The sequence below is a fragment of the Struthio camelus genome, chromosome 4 (genome assembly GCF_040807025.1).
Source record: "Struthio camelus isolate bStrCam1 chromosome 4, bStrCam1.hap1, whole genome shotgun sequence".
NCBI lineage: Eukaryota > Metazoa > Chordata > Aves > Struthioniformes > Struthionidae > Struthio > Struthio camelus.
The window spans coordinates 10,513,193-10,535,814 of NC_090945.1; the positions used below are offsets into that span (position 1 = coordinate 10,513,193).

Sequence of the window (22,622 nt, forward strand, 5' to 3'; positions counted from 1 at the left end):
ATTAGCACTGAGCAAAGATTTCTCTCATGTGGTCCTAGCGGAAAAGGATGTGGGTTTTGGAGCCAGGCGTTCTAACAGAGGCATATTAAGGAAGCCCCTCTCTACTGTTGCTTATTTGGCACAGGACCCTTCACTTATATTGTAGCTAAACATAATTTAAAACAAAAATATCTTAACCTCCTCATTGTGCTCCCTGCTGTTGAAGTACTTTCAGCTGGAGAATCTTATTACCTGTTATTTACATAAAATAAACACCAGACGTAAAAAAAAGGACGACTATGCTATCTTACTCTACTGATAGTATTATGAAATAGACTGCATAAATAAGTTCATACATGTGTGCAGGAGTGCAGTATAAGGATCCTAATGTTTGCCTCTTCTTTTAAGGAGTAGTTCTATAGTCAGACACCTTGAGAAGATTAATGGTTTTATCTGACTGCTAGGTTTTGGACAGGTTTTAAGATAACTATTTACCAGGTGTTTTTAAACAATACTGCTTTGCGCATGCATGCCGCCTTTCCTCTCAGGATTATTCACTGTTTTTGTGTAGGCAAATGCTACTACTGTGCTCTTTTTCCAGATTGTAAAACTGAGGCCCGATTTCTGCTCAGAGAAGAGCAAAGAAGAGACTAAAATTCATTTTTATTAGCTTTTTAATACAATCTTGAAATTCCTCATATACTTTATGAAAATTCTGTATGTAATTTAAAAGGATTCAACAGGGGTTTCATTTTTGTTTTATACGGGAGACATCTCTGAAATATTAAAATATTTAATGTCAAAGAAACACTTCTGTAGGGAATATACCGTCCTCTGTTGAATTTTACAGAACTTTTTTGTCAAACCATAAAATTCAGGTCTTTACTAACTCCTATATGAGTTTTCCAGAAGGGTCTCATATGTCTCGTATCATTAAAGCACACAGTGTGTATGAGTATGGGTGGTGACAGCTACTGCAGTTTTCGATCAAGAGAATAACAGTCCCCAGTAAATTACGGAAGATGGTCTCCATTCATCTTCTGCAATATGAAATACAACTTGCTTGAGTAGAAAAGGGTGTCCATCGATTGTGGAGAAGAGGTTCCTGGCAGGATGCCTAAGATTACATAGCAGGGTTGGGAAGCGAGCCTGTTCAAAGACAGCGAAACATTCTTCAGCATCCAGTCTGGGTCATCTGCTGTCCTGCCCAGAGTCCTTGTGGGCAGTTGTCCAGGAATTCAGATAACTGACTGATTCCCTGAGATAGGGTGAGATAAGACTGTTTTCCAGCTGTTAGTCTGTGGGATGATACTGTCTGATACGTTTCAGCAGCAACTGTACTGTCCTATAAGGCAATTGTGAGTTTGTTACCATTTCTACTATATATCAAAAGTTGAAGTTCTTCCACCAGCTGTTACTTATTTCTTACAGCGTTTACACAGATTTCTGAAAGATTTTGAGTGTTTCGGTAGAAGTGGGCCTATGCACTTAGGTTTAGCCTCGGATTACCTTTCACTAAGTTACCTGCATGTGCAAATCAGACTTTGGATAAAACCAAAATGTTCAGGCATGATTAATGAGTTTTCAGTGCTCAGTTGGACTCACTGAAAAATGAGGCTCCTTTTGGGGGGGGTGAGTCGAGTGCCTGAAATTACTGCTTGCTGCTTATTATTTCAGCCCTGACACTGCAGTGGAAATGAAAATAAATTAATATGGCATTAATGATGTGCAAAATAAGATGATCTTCATTTGGAAAAAGCACTTGATCATGTGGAAATTAATCTGTGTTTTAGCAAGGTTTTAAGAAACTGAACTAGAATAAGTGTCCACCGAGTGACCTGCCATTTTGGCAAGCGGACTAAAAAGCTTGAGTTTCAGTGATGGCTTGGCTTTAGAGAAGACTCTTGACACCTGAATTTGCCTTCTACGTTTCCCTACCCACCCCTGCCCCCCTCCCCCCCCAAATAAATACACGCTTTTGAGTTTCTTATTCAAGATGAGATGATGTGTCTACTGCCATAAGAGTTGCAGTTGTGGCAGTGTGTCCAGTGTGTACCCAGTTAGCAAATGATGAGGTGGCCAATTTAGGCAAGTACTGACAGCTCTCGGCTCCCCCTAAGATAACCAGCTGCTTGAGGATAAATGCTGCTGAAGCAGCTAGAGACCATGTGAAGGCAGTGGGTGGGCTGAGAAACCTGCTGTCTTGACTTGTCTAAGCTAAACCTGAACAGTGTAAGCCTGAATAGTGAAAGTGTAGTAGGTAGTGCTTTTAGAGTCTGAAGCCGAAGGAGAATAAGTACTAGTCATTGCCTGTCCTTAGGCTTCAGACTCTAAAAGCACTACCTACTACACTTTCACTATTCTCCTTTTATTCATGAATTTCTGTATAGGTATGACCTTACTGTGGTGCAGTGTTTCCTAGCAAATTCATTTATGTTAGCTTCCGATGTTAACTGCTTCAGCTGGTCGTTAATCTCTAGGAAATGTTATGGACCTTGATCCTTATTACTTGAACAGAACTTATTGCGTGCTTAGTTTGTCGCATTTAAAATGTTGCTCTTTCTTCAAAAGAGGAAGTAAAAAACACATAATGGAAAAAGGCCTAGGAAAATGGATGAATTTAGGTGACGCTGAACTGTGTGGTGCGTTGCCACCTCTGGCCACCGCTTTGGTTCTCTTGTCTGTGCAGAAGGTCTTAACAAACACACGTGTATTGGTTTTAAACAGCTGTGGGGGAAAAATAGTAGTTAAAGGATTTCAGTTTTAATAAGTGAGCCAGTAAGTGGCTCGAGTAGTTATAGATAGCCATTTTGTCAGGGCGGCAGAGCAAGGAAGGACCTAGAGGCATTCTTCTTGTTGTTTACTCAGCTCTATGTGTGGAAAAGCCAGAAAGAGCTAGAGGGATGCCAATTAAATAGCAGTGACTTGAGAAATGGAAACCATATTTTGACTGCAACAGCACCAAGTACAGCTCTCAGAAATGCTGCATTACTTTTCCCTTTGCTTTTTTTGTTTTGTTTTTTGCATCACACTTTCAGTAATGGGTTAACAGACTTCTGCAGCAGAAGGGCTGTGTTTTTCACTCCGGCTCTTGTCACGAGGCTACCTGACTCTGCCAAGAATTGGTAAACATCTTTGTTCGGTAGAAGGAATAATAATAGAAAAGGTATGGAAGTCACGAAGATGTTAAAGCAATAGGAATTTCGTCCCCCTACAAAATGCAGGCTACGGTCTAATTTGCTTTCAAACACCAGAAGTAGCTTTTTGCCCCACAGAGGATGGCAGCTCCCTCAGTGAAACAAGTTCTCTAATGTGTAAGTAGAGGCTTGTGGCAGACAGTCTCCACTGACCATTGAAGAAGATAAGCTAGCTAGCCTTCGCAGTGATTCCTCCCAGGAAGTGAAGATGACGAGCTGATAACAGACGGCCTGTTCCTGTAATCTCGCTTAATCCCTTGATCTTGTCAGAAAGGGGCTCTTGTGCATCACAGTAATCATGATATCAGATCAACAGCAGCTGGCCTAAGGAAAAACAACATTCAAAAAATTTTCATCCCACACTCATTCTATAAGTGGAAAAAGTTGTCATAAAAATAACTAAACTATTACTGTGCTGATAAGCAGTTATTGTGATAATTGTTTTTGTCTATGGCTTGACCCTTATGCACTGTTTTATGTACTGTAATGGGCTTTTTAATGATCTTTCCCTTTTCTTGTTAAAGGGAATTTCAACACTTTAGAAGGTCCGGCCCATTAAAAGGGCCCATCATGATGACTTTTTTTTTTTCCCCTTCCTTTAATTAACTTGGATCTGGTACAAGTGCCACATGGCTCCTAAAGTAACAGAATGGATATCTCACAGGAGAGCCTTGTTAGTCTTTAAATGAAAATAATGGCTTAAGAATAGCCTCCTCTAAGTCCGTTACCTCTGGGATAAAAGCTGTATTGGCAGCTGAATAAGCAGCATATACAACAGAACTTGTTGCTAGGGAAAGAGGCTTTCTGTAGTCCTCTGCCAAGCCGAGGAGAGGAGTGGCTTGTGCAGTAGATAAAACTGAATGACCTCAAACTGCATTCTTGAAATCCTCCTTATTCTTCAGTTGGCGGTCTGAAAATATTTCCCTAACTGACTCTGACTTTCTGGAGCTGCTGTCATGCCCCTGTCAAGTCAGACAGTCAATGGCATGGGAATGCACAGAAAGGGGAAAATGGAGCCCCTCCTGCCTATGGGGGCCAAATCTGTGAGGGCAGCGCTTGCTGCAGGCGCTCATGTCGTCCAAGCGAAATGCCCAGCCTTGAGTGGCTTAATTAAAATCTGTGGGATGTGGGTGGAACAGTTTTAAATTTGCAGTCTTCTGTATTTTCATCACTGCAGAAAAGGGCCAACTTCTTTGCTGTCAGAGTGCGTAGTTAATCATCAGAAAGCGGCTCTGTGGTGAACTGCAGTAGCTTGCACTGGCAGAGGATGACTGGAACAAATGCAGCATACATCCCAAAAGGCAGAGTTTTGGTAGCAGAACATGTTATAACTGATAGCAGGGGGTCAAATAATTTGGAGCACAATCCTAAATATTGTAATGTAGGCTTATCTCAGACCTGTGGTCCTGGCCCAGTTTTTTCCTTTTACTCTCTTTTGCTGGAGTCCTGAGCTGCAGCTGAAAAGCATGCCTGTGAGGCTTCTCTTGTATTTGGCAGTCAGGCAGTATACTAACCGGGGCCCTGGGTGGTGGCAGAGTTTTTCTGCTTTTTAACCGCTGAACCATTTAATGGAGTCACTTAAACTAGCTTGAGTCAAGTATCGTTCCAAGGTTGTTAAAACAGAGCGGGCAGATGTGGAAGTGCTGTAAGAGAAGTCTTGCCAAAATACCTTTAAACAGGCAGTAGACATTTAACTCTTCATCAACTGTTAGGTATGTAAAAATGCTTTTTGTTTGCTGGCAGCTGAAGTAGGTAACAACTGCACCAAACACAGCACACTGGAGAAAAACCTGAGAATGTTGTACAGGTTAGTATGAGGTACTTGAATGCAGCAAGTCCATGGCAATGCTGTTACATGACATACCAGCTGTATCAGAGGGGTCCTCCTGCCCTCCGCTCCCTCCCCCACCCACCAGTGAAAACAAAGACAGTTTGATTTTTAAACTGCTTAAAGTTGTTGTTGTTGTTTTTTTTTTTTACTATAGCAAATTCAAGAGCTGGTACTGGAAGGATGCAAATCGGTAGTTAATTGTTTGTTAGTGCTTTAATACTGAAAAATACATAGTTGTTATTGTTCTGATAGTTGCTGTCTTTGTAATGTCTCTCTGTTGCGAAGACGTTGTACAGTACAACAGGGACCCAGGACAGATTGAAATTCTCTCGATGTTAGCATAATATTAATAATAATGAATGACAGAAGCCTGAAAGTCTTGACAGTGTCTATAATGTGAGGCGATGTTCCACCCTTGGGATAGATACTGTGGCTCGTAGTGGTTGTCATTCTTTTGAGTGGTAGTCACATTTTAAAGGCCTCTTGGCCAAAGAGATCTTAGGTGTTGAATGTATGTTACAAAACAGCTGTGTGTCAGTAAAATACACTGAAACTTGCTGATGAGGGCTATATGCTGACTATCAAACAGGAGCATTTGGAGGCTTTGGTACTTGCATTGATTTTCCTAGATGATAACACCATTTATACTGACAAGTCACCTTCTTCATCATAAATTCTTCTCAGCACTCGACACTTTTTAAAATCTTTGCATAAACGTGAATCTGACCCTTTATACTCAGGAGGGAGGTCATTAAATTGTAGTACAAATCTGTGTTTCAGAATGCAAGTCTGCTCAGTCCCCTAGAGTGGAATAATACCTCTTTAGTTGATGCTCTTCTCTCTGTGAAAGAAAGAAAGAAAACTTTCCCTGCAGTGATCATTGATACAAATCCTTCTTATGAGGAGTAAAGGATGCTGTTTAGAGATGGGGTTTCTAGTTTAGAGCTGTGGAAAACAGCTTTTTGTTCCGTGACACAAACCATCCTAAAAATAGACGGATTCTTTTGCTTGAAATGAGCTTGCTCTTGTTGGGGTTTGAGTGACTATAACTTTTATAATCATGCATGTCAAGGTAGCTCCTGTGCTCAGGGTTGAGAGCTTTTTTACTCTGTTGCCACTCAGTGGATCTCTCAGTTAGAGTGGTTTATCATAATATAAATGCTTAAGTGCTTGTTGGATCAAAGAGCGCACGTTTGTGAAAGGCTCCCTAGCCGGATGGATGAGATGAGGCTGTAGTGTTCCACCTCCAAACAGGAAGTATTTAATTTCTTTGTTCCAAAGCAAAACAGTTTGCCAGGAGAGGTTATGAGCCCCCAGCCTTCCTTGGCTTACCCCGCAGAAGGGACCTCTTCTTTGAATGATCATAGGAAAAGGTGGGAGTTGAGCCTAGGTTTCGTGGGTCCTGTGGGTCCTAGACAAATAATATGAGTTCCAGAATTGGAAAAAAAAAAAAAAAAAAAAGCAGTACCGCCATCTTCCCATTTCCTTTAGACAGATGTTTCTAAGCGTACCTGTTGGGTGAAGAGCTTTGGGAGGGCTGAAATTTTGCTTTTCCGTGAAAACAGTATTTCCTATCACCCCCACCCCCAGCCCATCTCCAAAGGCTCCATGAGCCTACATGTGTCATCTTGTGGGATGACATTCAAAAATATTTCACCTGTAACTGTCTGCCTTACTCTGTGTATCCAGCAAACTCCATTATGTGAATTACCCTGTTTTCTGTATTTTATTGACCATTATCTGTTAAAATGTAAAAATTGCTAAAATTGGAATAGGAAACTAATGAGAAGAGTTCCAAAGTTATAAAGACTTGATGGTAATTGTCAAAATTGATGCTAACATTTTTACAACATAATTTGATTGATGTAACAGTTAAAATAGCAGCCTTGAACAGGATAGTTTTGCGAGCAAGATAATTTATCTCAGTGAATGTATTCTCACATAAATGCTTCAAAATGAAACGCACGATGAATCTGCCTATAGCCTACACATGTAGAGCTGCCAAAATTGCCACCTGTTCAAGTTTTTAGTCAACTATTCCTTATTTAATGGAAAAAGTCAAATTAATGTTGTCATTTGCCTTTGCTGAGACTTCCCTTAACTCAGGAGCCCTGAGAAATCATTTAGCAAATGTTTCAAAGTGGGACAACTCTGCTGTTTTAATTAGGGTTGCCGCAAACTGGCAGAGGAGGCAATTAAATCTTACATGGGTTTACTGCAACTCAGCCTTGAGGATGGACGACTTGTTCAAAGCCATAGGGAACTGGCATTTTGACAGGAGCCTAAGGAGACCAGAAGTCATGAGACTAATGGGAAATTATTTCTTCCAAAATTTCGAAATGGAAGATAAGTTTCTGAGGGTAAACCAAGAATAAACTAGGGTGGATGAGGATGAAGTAACTGGGAGAGTGCATGAAGCGCTGTAAGACAGGAGTTAGTGTTTTGTAGTGGCAGCAGTAGAAAGTTCGCCTAAGTCTCCGTTCTGCAAGCCTATTTTAAGAGGGGAATTAGGAGAGATTTGGAATATTGTGGACTTTGAACATATGCCTGAAGAAAAATGCCATGCTCTCTGGGTTTGCAGAAGATCTATACCCCCCCCACCCCTTTTTTTTTGCCCCTGGCAAGTTAAGTGTACTTGTTAAAGGGTCTCAGATTGCCAGTGGCTTTGAAGATCATGACTTTATGAAGCACCTGGTGAAATGGATTCTTCTATGAATCCTCAGTCTTTTCTGTACTGCTTTCCTCCAAGTACATAGGGAAAGCTTGTTACATAGTTCGTTGATTGTCCTTCTCTTACTGTGGATATGGCGGAACATTTCTGGCTGAGTCAACAGTATTCAGCTTCTTTTTAAGTTATGCGGTTATCCGTCTGAAGCAGTCTGCTGTTCTAGAGGGGATGAGATGTAGAAAGGTGTTATAAAAGTAAAAGCATTAGGGAAGGAGGTAGAATAGTAAGGGAGAAAGCAGAAAAGAGATCTGTGAGCTATGTAGGTAAAGTTTGGACCAGGCCTAATGCTTTTGAGAAAGTCAGGGATTAGTCGTGAAGAGAAACGCTGGGAGAGAGGCTAGGGAGAAGAGGAGACAGCAGATAAAAGAGTGGGAGAAAAGGCTTGCGATTGTTCTTGTGTAAGTAGAATGTTCCTTTAACGAGGTCTAAATTTTGGCTGGCAGTTGATGGTCATTTCCTCAGGATTGATCGCCAGATGTCAATCACAACTTGAGAGCTAGGACCAAAGAAGGTGGGTCTTGTGGTTGCTACTGTTGGAGTCATCTTTGGTAGAACCCATAGATTTATCTGGTGGGTAGTAAAGATGCAAATCTAATGACGCTTCATGTCCTAGAGTGGAGATCAGATGCAGTGAGTCAGATGATCTGTCCTTACAACTTGTGGTCATCTCCCTTTGACGTGGCATGGTAAGTATTTCTGGCCTATGGCACTGTGCACAGTTCTGCCAAGTCTGCTGCTCTGCACTACGCTGTCCTCCAAGCTCAGCAGATGCTTGTTTTCTTGTAGACTAAGTGTCACAGGTATGTTGTCCCCTCAGAAACTGAAGTTCTCTGGAGTCAAGCAGAGAGTTATGTAAAGGATGTATGCTTTTCTCCAGCACCTAATCCCAATCTGCTTTGATTGTATTTTCACCTTCAGCCAGGTATATCCTAACTCTTCAGTTGTGCAGGGGAATAAAAATTCACTGCAAATACTGAAGTTCCAAGTACTCTTTCCTCAACCTTCCCTGGATTATTCCATGTTTTGAAATGTGTCTTAAAATGTAACCAGAGAGGGCAGAATACACTCATTTGTCTTAAATGGAGTGTCCGTGGTTGTCAGCATTCGAAGTACTGAAGGCCATATGCTGTTTTGTTATCTAGCATATAACCTACATAAATGTTGACATCTTTCGAAGAGCAGTCTTGACAGTTTTTTTGACTTCAGCCAGATAATGAATCCTTCCTCTCTTCCCACATGAGTGATCTGCAGCAGTCTTGCTGTGACTGCAGACTTGTCAGATTTCCCGTGTTATTCTGTTATGTTGTTGACATTTGTGAAACTTAGCTCTTTTATGAACAGTACGCATTGCACAAACTTACTTCAGCATGGATTTTACGATTTAAATGGGGGATAGCCAAAGAGCTGGAGAGAACTTGGTTACCAGTTTCCTTCTGCGTGAAGGGAACGGGAGGAGCACGTGGACTCTGAGAGCAGAGAAGTAATTGCAGCTCTTGAGCTCATTAGCTGGAACTCTAAAACTTCCTCTCTGGTCTTTTTGGCAAATAAAGAGAGGGGGAGGATCCACCCCACAGAGTTTGCACAGTCAGCCGTGGGGAGCCAGTGACAATATACACATTTAACAGTTCTTGCGGTTTCGACTGATTGGAATTGTTCTCTGCTCAGATCAGTGGTAATAGGCAATACAAAGATATTTCTCTGTTTATTTGGTGCAATCAGCTTTTCCTTGTGTTTATCTCTGAGGTGTCATTTGCTCAACGTGTGACAATCGGAAGCAGGCAGAGCTAATGCTGTTAACTTGTTGTTTCTTTGTGCGTCTGGCCAAAAGTATGCTATTGAAGGAAATAGGTATGATTAATAATAGCTGTTGGTAGCAGTGCAGGAGATTAAAAAAAAAAAAAAATTAAATCTTAAAATTATAAGTATTAAGTACCTTCATTGTCTAGTCTGACTGAAATACTGAAATTTTTGAAGCTGTTTTTTCCAGTGGCCCAACTGTGAGACTGGAATTCAGGAGCTTTTCTGTTTTTAATGCTGGCCAAACTACTGAGTCCTGTTAGACAAAGTAATCTGACAAAGTTTTCAGAAACAGCTTCTATACTTGTGAGACACTCCCTCCTTTTTTTTTTTTTTTTTTTTTGCCATATCTCAATCTGTGTCTTAAGTTTTCCCTGATGATCCCAGCTGCAGCCTCTAGCTACAGTCAGTATGCTCTATAGCTACGAGCGTGCCAGAAAATTGGCACTTCTGGTTCCAAATGAAACATTTTTAAATCTTTGTGGTGGACATACAGATTTATCAGCTTTGGCCTGTGTTTTCACTTTAAAGAACATATATGTGCAGCAGAAATAGATGTGCATTTTACAAATGCTTACAACTTCAGGAGCTGGTTCTCTTCAAAAAAGTAGATTCCAGAGTGTTGACACCAGATAACTCCAAAAAATATCCACAATGTTTCTAGCTAGTAGGAAAGGCTCCTTTTCACAATAAGCCCAGGCAGGGAATGGTCCAGTGGCCAGAAGGATAGTAGGTTTGCCAGAAAATGGGGAGTTAGGTTTCTGCTCACTTGCTGCGCGAACTTTGTCAAATGGTTTCTCGTCTTACATAAATTGCAGTTCATTCTCTGCTTTTGTGACGGATACTGCAGCCTCTCCTGCAGACCATAAAAACCTTCATGGTAATCTATATTTTAGTAATTTATTAAAATAGCAACATGGAACATAAACTATTTACGTTAGTACTTAATACGGCGTCGAATAGAGCAGCTGCTACAGTACAGTTAAGTATGTTGGCCTCCAATCACCCTGAATCCATATTTACCTTAGACTATCTGACACTCTGAAAAATACCCCCTGGGTGGTATGAAGAAAGTTGGTCACGCTGTCTTATAGAGAGGTGTATATATATGACATTTCAGTACTTGCATATGAAAAACCGTAAAAAGCTTTAATAAAGTACAATCACTTATTCTTACTGTACACCTACAGAATGTTGTGAAAGAACTTCGTTCTTAGGACAAATGAGGGAAAATTCAAGTACTGAAGTCTTATTTACTCTCACTGACACAAGTATAATATATTGAGAACTATATATGAGAGAGAGCATAACCTTGAAAAATATTGGCTATTTTTAAAAGAGGTCTTGAATTCAAAAGGCCAATTCTTTCAGTTTTTTCTGTTCTTCTGGAGCAAGGAAAAACACACTGGGGATGCAGAGGTGAGGGCAGCCTTGGCTGCTGTGGCCAGGAGCTAGTGGAGTCTAAAACCCTGTGGGAGGGATGTGAGGGGGACAGGCGTCAGGATTGCAGCCCCAGGCTTGTCCCATGTGGCAGGATCCTATGGACGGGCTAAGGGACCGGGGAGGACTGATGGCGTTCAGGGAGAGCTGCAGCCGGTGCTGGAGGCTGAGCAGTGTGGTAGAAGGCTGATGGTCCCAGCTGGAGAGGGTGCGAGTAGGGGAGGTTCCTGAAGCCTGGGAAAAGGCAGAAATCACGGACCCTTGGAGAAGGGTGAGGAGGAGGATCCGAGGACCCGCAAGCTGGTCAGCCTCCCCATGGCCCTTAGGAAGGTGCTGGAGCGAGTCCTCCTGGGGCTGTTCCCAGCCATGTTGGGACCTGGTAATAGCCGTGTGGATTTACAAAGGATAAATGCTGTCTGAGCAGCCTGATTGTCCTTGGTGGTACGAGGAGTGGCTATCAATACGGGGAGAGTAGTTGTATAGTTTGAGTTTCTCAAGGCCTCAGATATGGTCTCCCACAGTGTCCTTATAGCCAAAATTTTGATATAAAGACTAGAGACGAGAGCTCGTTCTTGTGGATATCTTTTGAGTGTAGCACCTTTTGAGTGTTCCAACCTGTGTTACCCCATGACTGTGTGGTTTTCATAATGCAGCTTGTGAATTCTTAGAGGAATAGCAAACTGGCCTTCCTGCTGTGAATACAATACATAGGAAAGCACTATCTAAGGGGAAAATGTCCATTTGAAAACTAGCTCTCAGAGGTTTTGTTTGTATGTGACAGTCCTTGAGTGGTTTTTGCATTATCCTAGGTTTACTTTGTGACCCAGATGAATTCATAGAACTCCCTCAGTTGTTGAGAGCCCTGAACACAAAGGTGTGAGTTAGTGTGCGAAGAGAACGTGTGCACGCAAAAAAGCTCAAGTGAACATGCGCGAGCAAAATTGCTGAATTGTGCCCTTGTTCTGCTGAACGGGACAGGTTTTTGGGACTGTCGTGTCCCATTGGTACTTTGCTTGTCTGAAACTTCTCCCACTTCACCCAGCCCTGATTTTGTAGTAACTTAAATTGGGGCAAATCTGTCTCTTTTTGCTATCTGCGTAGCTAATAATTTAAGCATTGTCCTCAAAAAATATATAAAGTGGTTATATTCTGAACAGAGTGACATAAATATCATGACAGTTTTCTTTTTCTTACAGTGAATTCCCCAAGACCTTGCATAGATTTTAGAAAGCTCTTCCTTCCCTTCCTCCCCACAAATAGGAAAGCGTTAAGATATTCAGCTACAGCACCGTGTGATAAGGTCCTGATGAAAATCACAACAATTGCTTGATATGGGATGTCACTTCAAAATTCCACCGCAAGTTGTAAAAACGTGTTCTAATTCATACATACACTTATTTAGGTACCGACTTTTGCCAAAGCACCCAAGTCTTTAGAACGTCGTCTTATATCTTGCCAAAAGTACATGCTTTCCATGGCAAAATCAGTGCGTTTAGATAACATGTCAGTGTTCTGTATATGTTTGCATCCATCAGGTATGGAACACACTCATTCCAGTTGGCAAACACAGTCAGCCAAAAATTCTCTGCTCAGTATTTAAAGCTACACTTCAAAAAAGGATTTTTTTCAACGCATTACTAAAATACTTCATGAATAAAAAATAGCTGGAATATCATAGAAAAACTTCAGAAACCTGTTATTCAGCTCAGTTATAAAGATGAGACACTGTCTGGTAAGGCCAGTTTTATATTGCAAATAGTGTCATAGAATGGAAGAGGCAGACTAATATGCTGAACTGAAAGTAAAACCTGGAAAGAACGTGTACTCTATACAAATTGTACTGATTTATTAGTAATGTTAACAGTGAATCAGAGTTTTTTCAGGCGTGTTAGCTATCCGGACAGCACAGAAGACCTGGCCTCAACCTTGCTGAGGTAGGATCACTGCTAATTGGTGTCATCGCTTAGATGAAGGCCAACAGTGTGCCTTATGCTGGATGCTGGAAAGAGCTGAATGAAATGCTTAATTTGGGTCAAGGTGCTATTTGTAGTGCAGTAGTATTTATAAGCCTTGCATAGACAAAATAGAAACAAGCGTAGGCCAAAAAAGAACAAGCCATAAAGACATTAAAAACCTAGCAACAGAAAGAAAGCCTTGCCATAAGGCCCTGGTGTTCTATTATGTGGAAGTAGAATTCATCCTTGAATGAAGGCCTGTACAATAACATAGAGGACTGATGAACTCCACTGGAATGTTCTTGCCTAGTGGGAAGCAAACGAGAATATTTACACGTCCACAGGGAAAAAGAAAATACAGCAGCTCAGTGGAGTCACATTCTTGTGTTCAAGTCTCCATTTGCTGCCTTTCTTTACATTTGTCGTGCAGTTTCTAGGAAAGCATCAGCAATGTCAACCTTGCTTGCGTGTTGCTTTTGAAATGCCATGTCCTCAGGCAAAATGCTTGGCTATATGCAGCTTTCTTGGAAAAAAGCTGTGTATGTTGGAATTGTAAATCATTTTACTACTTCAATTCGATATGGAAACTGCAAAAAACCTTATTTGACTTGTCCCCTTTGTCAAGGCAAGAACAGTCATGTTGCTCATTCCTGATAAATGCTTATCTTGATCTGCTTTCCAAGTCCTTCAGTGATGGAGACCTCACAGTCTCTCAGGGCAGTGTATTCTGGTTGGTTACTACTTGTCTTGTTCACAGTGGACACGGAGATTTTTTGTATATTTGAAAAATATCTCTCTCTTCATTTTTAGATTAAAAAAAAAATCTTCTTTTCAGTAAGCTGTATAAGTGTATGGTAATATAAGTTGTCATAAATGAGGCTGTTAGCATATGCTAAGTCAAAAAGAAATGCTTGAAGAAGAAAAAAGGATATGATCCTGCGGGAGAAAACTTTGATAAGTGTGTTATTTCTGGTGATTGGAAGCAGTTTGACCTCCACCTAGGATTCCATCTGACCATATGTTTAGTCACTGGTGCTCCTCTGGCTGTGTTTATACCACTGTAACTGTATTAAAGTGATAGCAAAAGGAGTTGTCTTCTGGTGTTGAACTTCAGTGAGTGCTCTGTCCCCAACAGAGGGAGGACGCTGGCAATGTTCCCTGGGACTTGGAAATGGTGAAATTTTATTACGTTAATTTTCTTATATATTGTGTCATTACTATTTTTTCTCTTAGTCCTTGTTTAAGGTCTTCAGAAAGTTGCTTTAAAAGGCACTGCATTGAGTATGTGGTTATTTTGAAGTCAATTGCTTCACCTTCCCTTGGCCCATCGACCAACTTGAGAGAGGAATTGTGGTGATTAACGCTGTGGTCAGTCCTGTTGGTTTCCTTTGCCTTCTCCCTGCTGGGTCTGCACCTGTCTTCAAGCACAGGACCCTCAGTGTTCAGGCTGAGGCTGCTCCGGTGTGGAGGCGAACAGACGCGTTACTTCTTGCTCCGTCCTCTGTGTTCTAGAGTGACGTTTGTGCCTTTCGGTATCGTGATATTGTTAGCTTATATTTGGCTGTTACCTGTTAGATGGGTCACGTCTTGACAATCTGCTATGAAAGCCATCCGTAGCTATCCAGCTCTTTTTTCTACGGGTGTGCGGTACCTAGTGCCTATCTTATTTTCACTGAGTTGTAGGCTATTTTCCCCGTAGGTAGATCCTCCCCCGATGTGAAAGTGTAATTCAGAAAGAGTCCCAGAAAAGCCCCTTGATTACCATGAGCAGTTCTGCTAACTCTAAAAACTATTCTTTTTATCATGGACTAGATCCTGATCCTTTCTGTCAGCTGTGTGAATTAAGCCAGAAAGAGAGTAAAGAATATATCTACTTGACCCTTGGAAGTAAGGTGACAGTGCAGTGACTACTGGTTCTCCACCTTCTCAAAATAAGAGAAGCCAAGATGGAATAGACAGCTCAGCTTGAGGGCTCGAGAAACTTTTTTTCCCTCCCTCTGAGTCTTAGCTTGGAAAATGTTTGGTTCGATATTTAATGACTGGCTTTATTTCACCTGCTCTGTCATAAATGCTGCATTATCTCATAATGCTGCTGTTTCTGTCAAGACTGTCACTGGAGAGCTCCTTATGTAAATGTGAGACCATACTTGAAATATTCTCCTGCCAATCCTCACCTTTTTATGGAATAATTTTATTGTTTTGGCCTAGATATTCTCAGAACTAGAAGTCTGCATATTTTCTTTGTGAGGGGCCTGTAAAGGTGCTTAAGCAAGCCTTTTCTTCTGATGTGTTCTGCTACAATAAGAAACATTGTCTTATTGGCTTTTTTTTTTCTGTGGTAGCTTAAAAAAAGAGGAAAAACAGCTCTAGTAATAAGCTAGGTATCTTATTGACCACACCTACTGGAAGTAGTGTTTTTCATAATTGCCTCTGACTTAAGTAATTCAGTAATGCCCTAGACTGTTGTCCTTTGAGCAAAGTGTAGTGAACTTTATGAAGTCTAATTTTATCAGAACTTCAGTGCATGCATCTAATTATGAACTGGGGAATGAGCTTTGCTTGAAATCATTAGTCCTTAATGCGATAACCATATTTATTTGTAGGTCTTTGGCTTTTCTTTGCATTCAGAAAATACTAGGGGATCCTTGTCATAAACAACCCAGCAGTTGCAGTGGGTTTCCCCGCAAGGCACCTTTTATCCTAGAGCTCCCCCAGTGTCCCCTGAGGAACAGCTCCAGAGCTATGGCCTGCCTTGTTTTATTACCTGAGCTTGCTCACTCGCTGCGCCCATCTCCCCCCCCGCCTCATCTCCTCTGTCCCAAATCACAGTTCTAATTCCTCCTTCCAAAAATGCACCTGTGGGAACAGGTGTGTACAATGTCTTCATGCCTGAGGTAACTGTTAGGAGTGTTACTCATGAATTTGCGCGCTTCCTACATATCTCCCTAGTACCTTATACCGCCCTGGGGCAAACATGGGGAAGAAAAGCAAAAGCCCTGCAAGGAACAACAGTGCTTCTCACAGAAGCTGTCTATATATAAGTGAATAAGCTCAATTTATCAAGGAGAAGTGGAGAGATGCGAAACAAGGTGTTAAGGGTCTCTAGATACAACAGCAAATCTACTTTAGGGAGCAGAGCTGCTTCATTCTAATGCAAGATCTATCAGAAACCCTTTAAAATATCTGGTAGAACCTAGAGGTGGGAAAATGGCATTTCAAGTTTTATTTTCAGCAGAAAGGTAGCAATTAATGCTGAGAGAGAGATATAGAGATGTAGAAAGCTTTGAATAATTTCTGACATTGTTTCAAGCATGGTCATAAAATGGTCGTTCTTTTCTCTTGCCCTCATAATAGCAACAAAATTCATAGGCCTGCCGCATGAATATATCTAGCCTCTGGTTTTAGGCAAGCTTAGTTTTCTGTGGCTTTATAACTTAATTTGGTACAGTCTTTCTTGAGAGGGGGGAGGAGGGTTTCTAGAGGCTGTTCAAGCCAAGAAAAGCTTCATTGAGTGAAGAAATAAATTTTCCTGAAGCAGAGAGAGGCACTGAACCATTAAGTGAAATATGTGGCAAGAGAAGAAAATAGACAACTTTTGCAAGTTACCATAATTGCGTCCTAGTAAAGTTGGCAGGTCTAACCCTGTTATGTCAGAAGAAATATTTTGGTGCTCGTTCCTACGCATAACACAGCAGTATTAAGCACTGCAGAAGTGAATTTACTTTTTGTTTAAAAAGTTAAGCAGTGAGCTAGGTGTTAAGCTCTTCTTTTTCTTAGGTGAAGGGCGAGTCCCTTTATACTGTTGTTCGGAGAATTTCTGCAACTGAAATGCCAACTCTGCATTTTAAACAGAAACAAACCCAAGTTATGTGTTAACATTGTGGGAGGAAAAAATGTCAAATGCAATGGAATTTTTGCCAGTAAAACGTATGCTGTGTATTGAGTGAATTTTATCCCAACGTTCCTATTTCTTTTGTGATTTCTGTCCTCCTCTGTCCTCGTTCTCGGCATGCATGCATATATATATATATGTATATATAAAAAATATATATGTATCTCCCCTAAATCTAAATAGCTCCCGCAAATGCCTTTAAAATAGCATTTATTCTTCTCATTATATATTTGGCAAAATTGTAAAAATGGCTGCAATAACTTTAGGACAATCACTATATCACCTCCTTCAATAACTGTACTGCTTCCCTACCTTTAGTTGCTTAAGCGATATAAAATCCGTCATGCTGAGGTGTAGAACGTCTGGTTCTTTCGTTCTCTTAAACTATACCTTTTGTTGCCATAATGATTTTTATTGTTGTCTAACTCTTATTGTGTGTGCTAGATAACCTGATATTACATATATTTTACAGTAAATATTTATTGGCAATTCAGTAAAGCTTATATTTAGTAAAACTTGGTTTTATTATGTAGTATTTACCAATGAGACTGAAAAGCTTCTAATGTACATAAGGAATAAAGTATCTCTGTAAGAAGCTACTTACTATCTTGGTTGAAGAGTAGCAATTATGTAGCTTCAAAATATCATTGGAGATTAGTGGTCAGAGGACTTACTCTGCTTGACTCACAGTTGCAAGCTTTTAGACTCACTCGTGGTAACTATCAGCTATAGATTTGTTGGGAAGCAGTCACAGCAAATGACTTGGTAGATTATAACTGCAGGACAGCAAAATAAATGCCTGAAATGTTTTGAAATCAACCGTTGTTACTTAACGTGACTTCATCAAATGCATGTAACGTGGTGATAATAAGCAGCACTAACAGCTGGATGAGAGCAGCATAGTGCTTTATCAGGCTTTGCTGTCTAATCCCATCCAAGTGCCTCGTGTTTATACTGCACACGCTGATGGGAGGCCACACACTGGGAGGCCAGTGAATTCAGAGCAAGGTGGTGACCTCTGGCAGAGGATGCTTTTTTGGCAGACCGGGACTCTAAGAGAAACTGTTTGCTTTCACGATGGGCAGCATGAGTAAATACCAGAGCTGCACAAGGATGAAAATAAAGCGAAGGCTCTGTGCTGGACAAGGCACAGATAGATGTGCAGAGTCGTGCCGATCAGCTTGCGATGAACGCCTGCTGTGTAGCACTGTGCTGCAGGGGGAAGCGTGTCCTGGATCCTCAGGGTTTCACAGAGCTGGTGGCAGCTGAGGCTGTGCTCTGCCCCTGCAAAGCCTCTGCTCTGGGTTTTTGGGCCAGCTGGTTAGCTCTCAGCTCCCAGTTTATTCAGGGAAGTTGGAAAGTTGTAATGCTATTCCTAGATCAAGCTGATACGATCAAGACCGTGACTGTGGAATATGGTTAGCTGTATGAAGGCAATTAAGCTACAGGCCTGATTTTCAGAGTTGTTGGGCTGCTTTGCGGGCCAGTGGCTATACAGGGATCTTGAAAATACATTGTGATTTTGAAAATCCACTTGGATTTTTAAAAAATGTCACCTCAGTCCAACAATGCTTTTTCTGAACCCAGTGCAGGTTTTATTATTGATCTTAGTATAAGTGGAGTTCTGCCTGTAATATAAATATTCCCCCTTCACCTCGTATCTGTGGATTCCTGACAGCACAAAGGATTCTCTTAAGATAGTCCCTTTCTGTGATGATTTAAAAGCAAAAATAGTCATATGAGGAATGAGAATGTGCAGTAAGCTCATTTCAGCCTTTTGCACGTTTCTTCCTTTTGCTATGCATTATCTCTTTATGAATTTATGGTACATCTGTGTATACATGTATAAATATATGTATATATGCTTGTGTATGTGTATCTATGTTTTTTAATCTGGATTGATTAATAGACTTTGTTATGAAATACAGTTGATGCCTCGAAGGCCACCTCATAAAAACTGGTGAGTTTAAGAACGCTGACCATCAAGCGCATCTTTTTTTTTTTTTTTTTTTTCCAGTGGGAGACGCCATCCCAGTTGAAATGTGCGCTGTATGTTCATGTATGACTTAAAAGGTTTTTCAGAAACAGCAAGAGTGGCAACAGAAACCACACAGCAGTACTGTGTTTTACGTGTGGGCATGGGTCATACAGCAGAAATGTGTACCCCAAAACCCTTTCTGGCTCTGACCCCTGCCAGGTGCCTCCTTCCTAGCTGATGACCTTCCTGCCTCCCTGAGAGCCAGTTCCTCTTTCCTCTTCCTGCTCTGAGTAAACCTTTTTTAATCGTTAGTTGTTTAGTCTGCACCCCTTACAGAGGGAGAGAGCCTGGCAAGGAGAATGGCAGGTAATTGTGGGCTGTAGGCTTACTTTGCACTGTTTCGAAGGGCCATTGTTTCTCAGGGCTGCAGCTCAGGTGATGGGCAGACCATGCGCATGGCAGCATTCTGACAGATAGGCATGAATAGCTGGGCTCAATCTGTTTCGCTGCTGCGCTTTGGCAGGCATGAGATAGTAGAAACTTCCGCTGCCTAACGGAAGCGGCGAGTTTTGTGAGCGGCGAGCTCAACCAACTTCTAGCGTTAGACAAAGTAGCAGCAGCTACATGAAGATTCTGCAAGTTAACTGAAACTACATAAAGGTACGAGAAAATGCCTGGGAAGAGTTTCCCATTAAACAAGAAAAACACATGTGAAAGCAGCACTTACCTTTCTAAAATGTTATTAAATTCTATTTCTCACTTTGAACAGTGTAATTGGAAGGGCCAGAAGAATACCTGCTATGACTGCAGATGCTGTGGACTTCTCAAATAGCCTCTTGTGAAGAGTGGCAAGACAAACTTGGAGCAAGCAAATAGACCAGTTAAGCCTTTGGAGCACTTTTAGAATAAATGCTGGAGACATGATTTTTTGGCAGTAAGGCGGTTCATTCCCTCGTGCGTCTACATGCCTTTTGGGTAGAATCCATGAAGCTGTACTGAAAATCAGGTACTTGTCTCTGTAGTAGCCAGTCAACATCTGAAAGCGAAGTCATGGGAGCTCCTTGTCCCATCAGCTTCCTTAGGAAAAATCTGATATCTCTTGAACGCTGGTGATGAGTAGGTCTGCTTCAAAAATGAGACTCAAACAGCGTAAGGCCACTGTTACCTGGGGAGTAGTTATGGAAAAGAAGTACTGAACGAAGCACAGTGTTGCTTCACTAGTCTGTGTTGTGCTGAGTGTGCAAGGCCAAAAGGTAATCTGTCAGCTGGCTGTCATGAAGCACTTCCGTGGTGACTGTTGGGTCTCTTCTGTGTTTTGCATGGTGTTCATCTGCAGAATGGTGCTCCAAATGTTGCGGGAGATTAGAGAGGGGTAAAATCTCTCTTGGAAAGTGAAACTGTAACACTGTGATTTGTAATCCAAAGTAGATGTATGCTGTCCTCGCTGCACTGCAGTATTTTGTCATGCACTTTGTTAACTGAGAAGTACTTTTTTCACTGTTAGAGGTTTCATCTATGCATATCTTCATTGAAAATGTTGTTTGCACTGGTACTTGGGTGTTCTGTGGTTTGAAGCAACAGTGCACTGTTGACGTGTGCTATGTTTGTGAGAGAAGCTCCTCTGAAAGCGGGCTTGAGGTTTGGCTAGGAAAAGGGGCAATGGTTGTTGAGCAATGCAAACGTCTCACGTGTCCAGTGAGTCACCCGAAGTGTTCGGTTTGAAAAGCAGAAGTGCTGTGATTGAGACAGGAGCACTGGGAACAGAAAAGAGACCTAGGGTTACCGGGGTAGGAACTCTTCAAAACGCTCCTGATGCTGTGTGGGCATGTGCCAGCAAACAGAATGGCAAAGGGAACAAAGGACCTCCGTCGTGAGCACCTTTTTCTCCTGCTCCCTTTTCTTGTATGTTTACTGTAAATCGTATGTCTTGTTCCCTGCTGCCACCTTGCTTTTCTTTCTTTTTTAAAAACAGAATGTTATTCCGATCCAGTCTGTAGTCTTGGAGCGAGTTTTTTTTTCTAACAGTTTTTCAGTGATTTGCAGCATTTGATATGGAACAATGTGAAGTTTTCTGATTTTGGAACATTTATGTGGACTACTACCCAAGTCAAAAGGCTACTTTTCCCTGGAAATCACCTTCATCTCTTATGTGCAAATGACTGTCCTATAAGGTGTTATAGGCTATATACTTCTTCTCTTAGTTCTCCTCTGATGTTAAAGACTTAAGGGGGAAAAAATAGAGTTTAACTTTTTGAACCTTCACGACTCCCTTTGATATTCCATCCTCTTTGGATTATCCAAGCTGTAAAGATGGGTCAGATGTTAGACATCTGGGCACGCAAAGGCAGCTGAGCGAGGGGACTGACGCTGGCATGCAGGCTGGGATCTGGCTGTTTGTATCAAATACCCAGCTTGGAGGCATATGCAACATGAGGGGGTTTCCTTGCTGTACAGATGTGTGCTCTGGATGTCGGCGTACTCATGTAAAAACATGCTACCAGCTGGTAAGAAACAAAGCAGGGGGCACTCCAGATAGTCTTGGTATGTTACATAGATAGCTGCAGAGCTTACTAAAGGGGAAGTGTTACCCTGTGGGGAAGGCAGACAGATTGATGTGAAAGCAGACAGAACGGGAAGCGAAAACTACGGTTGTTGTCTTGAGCTTTCCTCACTAGTCCAAGGCATCCAGGTGCATGTTGCATAAACAAAGCTATTTTTATTAATAAGAAAGTGTTTAAGTACTTCACGCGTGCTTGTTTCCAATAATAGTTCTGAGAACAGACAGTAAAATAAATCAAAATACCGTCTGAGTACATGTTCTCTTTTGAAACCCCAGCAGTGTGCTGGATGGTATTGCTGTCTGGGATCCTTTGATATTACCTCGGTTGTCATGCATGGATTCAGGCTTCTAATTGCAGTAGATGAAATGTTTCACCTGTGAAATGAAGTAGCTAAGGTGACAAGTATTATGACTGTTCTTATTTTCTCAAAAAATTGTCACTGAGACAGCTTACTAAAACGAGTATTAAAAAGGCTTTTTATGTCCAGGACTCAGAAGGCATCACGTTGTAATGGGACTGTTTACAGCATGTCTGTAGCTAATGAGTTGACAGTGCAGTTAAATGTGTTTTTCGTTTACTGTCTCATGAATTGATTGTAGTTTACAGTGCTGTGGGCTAGATCTCCTTAATTTTGCATGTTTGCTTAACTAAATAGCATAATATATAATTATCTCTAATACTTTATGCACAAGCTCCTGAACCAATGAAATTTAGACCAGAATGGAGACTTGGGTTCTGCTCATCCCATGTGCTGTGTGGAGCTTTTTTAGGTAGAAACAGCTCAAGTTGACAATTATAATGGTGAAGATAATTGTACCAGTCTTAACGTTTTATTACACGTGACACAAAATACACGTAGTTAACTTTAAAAAATGTTTTGTATAGATTGCTGTTTCTGTCCTCCTGTGGTTTTTGGAAAAGTTTATTTCTTGCAGTTGCGGTATTTTTTGAATGGCCTGTTCTCCAGCTGTTGCATGAAAACTTGAGCTGTTTCGTGACTGATAACTTTTCACTCTTATCTCTCCATGTTTGTGATTCAATTCTTGCCTCATAAGGTATTTCATAGAAAGCTTTGGAGTGTTATGACTATTAAAAAGATGCTGTTTTTGTAGCAGGAACAAAGGAAAATAGCTTCTAGAATAACATCAATTTCCGCTGTCCTAAATACTGATTTTTTTGTGATACGTTTTTTACTTACTTGTTCAGATTACTTCTTTCTAAGAGGTTTCTGTTTGTTTGTAACATCTCCTTTGTGAGAAGATTT

General features: G+C 41.2%; 1 protein-coding gene and 1 long non-coding RNA gene across 21 annotated transcripts in view; one reads left to right on the forward strand and one right to left on the reverse strand.

Annotated features, from left to right (window-relative positions):
- Positions 1-22,622, forward strand: part of ARHGAP24 (Rho GTPase activating protein 24) — a 256,751-nt gene that overhangs the window by 78,499 nt on the left and 155,630 nt on the right. The window contains exon 1 of one of the 19 annotated variants that reach the window (XM_068941422.1): positions 16,757-19,163. The exons of 12 other annotated variants lie outside the window; for them this stretch is intronic. Coding sequence is in view for 3 of the 7 variants with exons in the window: in XM_068941417.1 (XP_068797518.1) it covers positions 21,170-21,301 (132 nt within the window). In the remaining 4 variants the exon portion in view is untranslated. Of the gene's footprint in view, positions 1-16,756; positions 19,164-19,583; positions 19,804-20,533; positions 20,700-20,772; positions 21,302-22,622 lie in introns of those variants that run through there. 6 more of the 19 variants (XM_068941423.1, XM_009676546.2, XM_068941426.1 and 3 more) reach the window with 6 other exon arrangements.
- LOC138067127 (uncharacterized) lies at positions 1,946-19,663 on the reverse strand. Of its 2 annotated transcripts, XR_011140801.1 has the most exons (4): positions 19,525-19,663; positions 7,699-9,567; positions 3,330-6,418; positions 2,692-2,706 (listed from the first exon to the last, which is right to left on the reverse strand). It is a non-coding gene; the product is annotated as an uncharacterized lncRNA (long non-coding RNA). The 2 variants fall into 2 exon arrangements; XR_011140800.1 differs by having other exon boundaries at positions 1,946-3,500.